The sequence below is a fragment of the Brachycentrus maculatus genome, unplaced genomic scaffold, assembly GCF_059751285.1.
Source record: "Brachycentrus maculatus isolate JH-2025_06_01 unplaced genomic scaffold, ASM5975128v1 h1tg000503l, whole genome shotgun sequence".
NCBI lineage: Eukaryota > Metazoa > Arthropoda > Insecta > Trichoptera > Brachycentridae > Brachycentrus > Brachycentrus maculatus.
This window is the reverse complement of record NW_028281249.1, coordinates 524702-531133: the sequence shown is the minus strand read 5'-3', so window position 1 is coordinate 531133 and position 6432 is coordinate 524702. Positions and strand designations below refer to the sequence as shown.

General features: G+C 32.3%; 1 protein-coding gene across 1 annotated transcript in view; it reads right to left on the bottom strand.

Moving 5' to 3' along the window:
* Positions 1-5668: 5668 nt before the first annotated feature.
* LOC148301914 (ubiquitin thioesterase trabid-like) overlaps positions 5669-6432 on the bottom strand; it is a 33282-nt gene continuing 32518 nt past the window's right edge. Inside the window, exon 16 of the mRNA XM_088272514.1 lies at positions 5669-5920. Coding sequence (XP_088128640.1) covers positions 5836-5920 — 85 coding nt within the window. The 3' untranslated portion in view covers positions 5669-5835. The remainder of the gene's footprint in view (positions 5921-6432) is intronic.

The following is a 6432-nucleotide window of genomic DNA, read 5'->3' as shown; positions in this document are numbered from 1 at the left end:
TATCAGTGTACATTAAATTTACGTAAACAGCGATGAAAAGGTTAATATCGCTTTATTTTTTTGTAAAATAAGTGAGAGTGAAAATGGATTAGAAAACTAAAAATTTTTTAAGATAAAATAAATTACAAAGATTGATATTTTTTCTCATTTCGGACACTGGATTATTCACCCCATGGATGAGATGTCAATTTAAAGGTGTCTCGTCTTGATATGAAAAAATTAATGCAAAATGTATGTTCAATAATGGGCCAGAATGGTAAACGTTACACAAGTCGCTCACTCCTTTCAACAACGTCATATATCAAAAATCGTCGAAGAACCATACATGTTTCATATCAAGTTAAGACACCTTTAAAATAAATTACGTTGAATTAATAGAAGCGCAAATTATTCATCACTGCGTTACTTAGTTGGTTACTTAGTTGGTTATTGGTAAAATCTTCAATGTCAAGTAATCTGATGGGTCTGATAAGTGTGCCGCCTTGTAGAAATAATTTATTCTTTTCTAAAATAAAACATAAAATTTTCATTATATATCCATGTCCGATTTCATCTTTGATTTTTTTTTTTTCGTGAATGTTACGTTAAAAACGAGGCTTGGTTACATCTAAAATGAATATCTCATATCAACTACGTCAACTAGAATTAACATGATCTATAGGAGGAAAAAGTGAATCACTTTTTGAAAAGTTTTCCATAGATAAATCTCAGCGAATATTCATGTTGCTCTTTGAGAATTTTCCATAGATAAATCTCAGCGAATCTTCATGTCGCTCTTTGAGAATTTTCCATAGATAAATCTCAGCGAATATTCATGTCGCTCTTTGAGAATTTTCCATAGATAAATCTTGGCAAATCTTCATGTCGCTCTTTCAGAATTTTCCATAGATAAATCTAGGCGAATCTTCATGTCGCTCTTTGAGAATTTTCCATAGATAAATCTCAGCAAATCTTCATGTCGCTCTTTGAGAATTTTCCATAGATAAATCTAAGCAAATCTTCATGTCGCCCTTTGAGAATTTTCCATAGATAAATCTCGGTGACTCTTCATGTCACTCTTTGAAACATTTCCTTAGATAAATCTCAGCAAATCTTCATCACTCTTTGAAAATTTTCCATAGATAAACCTGGAGATATCTAAGTAAACAGCGAGAGAAACTGGCTGATTTTATTAATTACATATATTAATTTTTAGTATAAGGCTCAGATGTAAGGATGATCTAGCCAGCTATGAAATCTGGCGATTTTAAATACATTACGAATAATCAAGCTATAATGAATCACATCATTTAATATGACTACGGAAGAGAAAAAAGTACAGTGGCAACTCGATAATCCGAATGTAAATCTTGCAGTGCGTAGTTCGGATTAGGGATTCCTTCAGATAACCGAGTGTTTTGAGAAAAATGAGAGAGAAAAAGAAAATTATGGTACGACAATGCAAATTTTACATTTGTATCGGGTTGTGGTCCCGTGATTAGTGTCGCGGACTCTTAAGTCAGAGTTTCTCGGTTCGAACCCACTCTACCACAACTTGATACCTATTTCTAATAATGAGCCGCTTAAGCTCACAGAAATAGTATAAAAAAGAAATATTTATGTAAATAATAAAAACACAAATATTTATTTTTAAAAAAAAAATCATTTAGGTACTGAATGAATTTGTCCGCCTCCGTAGTGTACTGGTTAGCACTCGGCTACTGTACTGAAGGTCCCGGGTTCGATTCCCAGGGGGGGGGTCAAATACATACAAGCGATTTTTTCACTCTAATATTTATTCAATGTCACCCTGGACTGGTACCTGAAGCGGACGGCTGATAATCCTTCCTTCATGTGTTAACAATCAAGATAACACAGTGTTTATACGATGCAGTACCCTATGCACCATCGGGGGCGGATGAGGGTTTGAAGAAGACTGAATGAATAATTGAAAAAATTAACATTTTTATTTTGGCTTGTAAAAATTGGATATTTTCTTTTGAACCAATGAACCTAACTGTTGTTCAAGCATTTGTCTCAAAAGCATCAATTCCTCAGTGTTCTGGAAGACTTCTTCAGCCCAGTTGATAGCTATGTTGAAGGCTTTCACGGCTTCAGAAGGTGGAACATAGCTGTGAAATTGTTCGGATTACAGCGCATTTCGGATTATCGATCATTCGAATTACGGAGCTGCCACTGTACATTTTAAAAGACTAATCCAAATATAAAATATACTCTCTTTAAAATCACATCAACTGTATGAAGTAACGCTAAATAAAATTGATTGCATCTTATTCATATAAATTTCTAAAATCTTTTCTTTCATTTGGTGTTATATAATTAAAAACATCTTCAGGTACTCTGAATTGATGATGCTTTGAGTCATCATTATGTCGAGATTATAATTTGATAATCAACAAAACGGTGCGGGGGTTAAGTTAGTATCTATTTATTTAACCCTACATCACGGGACTTGTTTCAATGCACCTTAAAAGCGGGAAACGCTTAAAAGTATCTTGAACAAACTGTTGGTAGAGAGCGGGAGACGCTTATAAGCGCTCTATTTGCTTACTTTTGGTACAGCACAAGTCGCCAAAAGATACAGATCGGAGTTGAGTTTGCGGTTACTTGTGATAAGTATACGACCCTAATGAGTTTACTAATTAGGGGCGGGGTTGATGAAAAAACCACCCGACGACAATGTGTTAATACAGGACTATCGTAAAATGACTGACAGTAAAAAAAAACTCACATTTTACCAAAAAAGATTAGTGAAAACATTTAAAAATAAGTACAAAATGTTTTTTAAAAAACATTATATAAAACACCGACATAAAATATCGTGAAAAATTACGATACACGCTAGTTGTCACTACATTCTTTACATGTGATGCCTCGGTGCTCCCCACAGATTGGATGTCTGTCGTAAATTTAACAAAAGTCCCGTAATCTAGGGTCAAATTAAACTTTAGAACTACGCTATTTTAAGCTACGATAATATTAAAAGAGAATCATTGCGGTCCTATTTTGACAACATGTATTGCTAGAGGACACATATCCGTGACAAGTTTGTAGCCAATTTTTAATGTCTTTTGCCAATTTATCTAAAACTAAATCAATTTTTTAATAAAGAATTGAAAATCTTAAGAGGTTGCATGTATGCAGGTTAAGGCAGATAATATTCAAGAATATATTATACTTAGCCCGTTTTGTAATCATTTCACATAACGTAGAACGAGGCTACTTGAACTTTGATGTGTTACTTGAGCCCAGTACAAAAAAAATTAAATCTGTATTTGGTCTACAATAATGAACGTATCGTGACAATAAGTGTCACCTGTCAGGGAAACAACGAATCATGTCGATATGTTCATTATTGTAGACCAAATACAGATTTAATATTTTTTTTTTGTACTGGGCTCAAGTAACACATCAAAGCTCAAGTAGCCCCGTTCTACGGTACACATTGAGATACTGACCTAATCTGAAATTTACAAAAATCAAGTTACAAAAAGGCAACATTTTTTTATGTATGATAAAAACAATACAGTGAAACCTCTCAAAAGGAGCATGTCTCATAACAAGCAAAAAATGTGAAAATGTTACTCCCTTAATGAACGACATTTCACATAATGAGTTACAGAGAAGTCCCCTATTCACGACACTCACTTGTGAGCCGGGACTTCCGCGCCAGTAAAAACAAAAAATGTTCGCTAAACAAGTGTTTCGCTTAATGAGTAAGATTCTGAACGAATCATCGTTATGAGAGGTTCCACTGTATTGTCAAATCGCCCACTCCTTTCAAGAACGTCATAAATAAAAAAATTGACAATATTCAATTGTGCATGTTTTCGGAATGTCCAGAAAATGTACTTTATCCCAGCAAAAGAAGCATATTTTTAATTTAATATTTACCCGCTACAGGGCAGAAAGTGTTGTTTTTGCATTTTGAAGAAAAGGTATTGTTTAAGTATTTTTTTAAATATACTAAATATTTTTCAAATAGAGAAAAAACATTCAGGTTTTGCCTAAAAAGATCTGTTGCACAGTAAAAAGTTCAACAAGTGGCTTGATATTTATTTTTAATACATTGTATTATATTTTTAAACTTTAAAAACATTCCCCTGAAAACTCAAGTTTTTTGATTTATGACGTTCTTGAAAGGAGTGAGCGAAATAGTATACATATAAGGCAGTTTTTTTCATTATTGACTTGGCATTAACCTTTTCTAGTAATTAGGGACAAAGAAGAAGACGATATTACAAGTTGACAGATGTGAGAAGTACGGTTCAAAGAGTCTTAAAAAATGTGAATCCAGTAAAAGCTTGAAATTTCGAATGATAATTAGTATTTTACCATAATTTCAAAATATTACAAAACCGCACATATTCTCAAATGAAACTTAAAAAAAAAGGTTTCAGTGATTTTAAATTAGAAAAAATACATCACCTCAAATTTGAATTTTTAATAAAATAAGATCTTTTTTAATGCAATACAATTTTTTTTTATTTAATTGTTTTTTCTTTTCATCAAAATATCAAATCTGCTCCAAGTTATTCGCTGATTGCTTTGAAATTTTGACACAACGCTGTATTGAAATACGCGCATTTTTATAAATTATATTTATAAATTTATAAATTTGCGACAGGTGTTTTTACCTGGGACAGATAAAACATAGGTTTTTAAACAGCAATGGCAGCACCATCTGTTAAACGTAACAAAAATACACGCAATACTACACATTGCTCATAGCGGACAGGATGCTTTTTGTCAGTTTCTGACATTCAGTATTTTCAATGTTTTAAATTCCATTCACTGTGAGGCCGCAAGCATTGTGAAAATATACATATTAGAAATGTGTGCTTAATATTTTTTCATTTCCATTTAATCATACTGAGCCACAGCAACGCGTAGCCTGGTAGAGCTAGTTTATAATAAAATAAAAATTATCAATTTCATTTACTTCTTTTGTTAGATTGTCAACAAAAAAAAGTCCAAATTACTTTTGAAACTTCGCCGCACATCAGTTTACAAATTGAAACATGTTTTTAAAAATTTTGGTCACCTCATTTTCGAATTTACGGCTTTTACTGAATAAATCCTTTGTTTGAAAAAAATTACCATACTTCATGTATGGATGGCCTCAAAATAAAGCAGAATTGTATATAAGGGCCATTTTCTTCTTCATTATCTTGTTGTAGGCCTTGTGGCCTGCTTTTAAGGACCACCAGTCCATTTAAACTTCACATTAGTATGAAAATGCCAAAACTAGGCGAAACAACTGTCACAATATTAATTTTTATGCGTTTTTTAACAATAAAATACAACTTAGTAGACTCATAAAATCTGTGTTTGATTTAAAAATTAATACATAATTCAAAATAAAGCCCTCCCACTTGTCACACATTTGTCTGTCGGCGCCGCAATTTCCAGCGTTCATATGTTGAAAAAGGTCCACGTAAAACATTAAAATGAAATCGGAACGAGACTATGAATAAATCATTGCAGGGACTAAATAAAAAAATAAATATATAACAAAACTAATAAATATTCTACTCTAATCGATGATTCATTTCAATTTTAAGTAAATCATTTGATTGAATTCGATAATTCAGCACCATTAAAAAAATATATAATAAAAAAGAAATACGTTTAGAGTAAGATAAATAAAATAAAAACTTGAATATTATTTGAAAATAAGGTATGCGTTAAATATTAACCGAGTATGGTTATTTCTATTAATAATATAATAACTCTTTTTATATCTTTGTACAATAAACATCACCGTTATATTACTCTTTGAGGAAAATATTCTGATTAGGGATTCGTAAAGTGTTATTTCTGATAAAGCTTGCATCATTCCTCGTCCGTTTCCCCGTCGCTGGAGAACTCGTGCACTTGGGTGGACAATCTCGGAGGGAAGGGACCGGCCGTCTGTTGCCTGCGGAAGAGCAAATACAAAATTATACTAACAATCAACAGTTGCCATGATATTAATAATTAACCGGTTAACTGCCAAAAGCGTCTTAAGACGCATAATTTTCTGTGAACGGAGCGCCGCTAATACAGACGTTTTAAATGGGCTTTTACTAAAGGAAATCAATTATTTATAATACCGCCATACATGTACCTACCGGCAGTTAAAAGGTTAAAAGGCGTTTTTTTTTAAACTCAGTACCTACTTAGAATCAAACATATTTAGACAGCAATTTCGTTTTTCATTTTTATTTCAAATCAGTACTTATAGGCGGTACATGATTGAATTATCAGGCAGTCATAAAATACTCAGTACCTACTTAGAATCATACATATATTTAGAGAGTGATTTAAGTTTTACATCATTTTGAGTGTGTCCAAATACTTGTTTCCAAATTTTGGATTATCTCCAATTACAAGTGCCCAGACTTCCATATTCTTCTTCATCTTTGATGAGATGTCAAAAAAAAAAAAAAA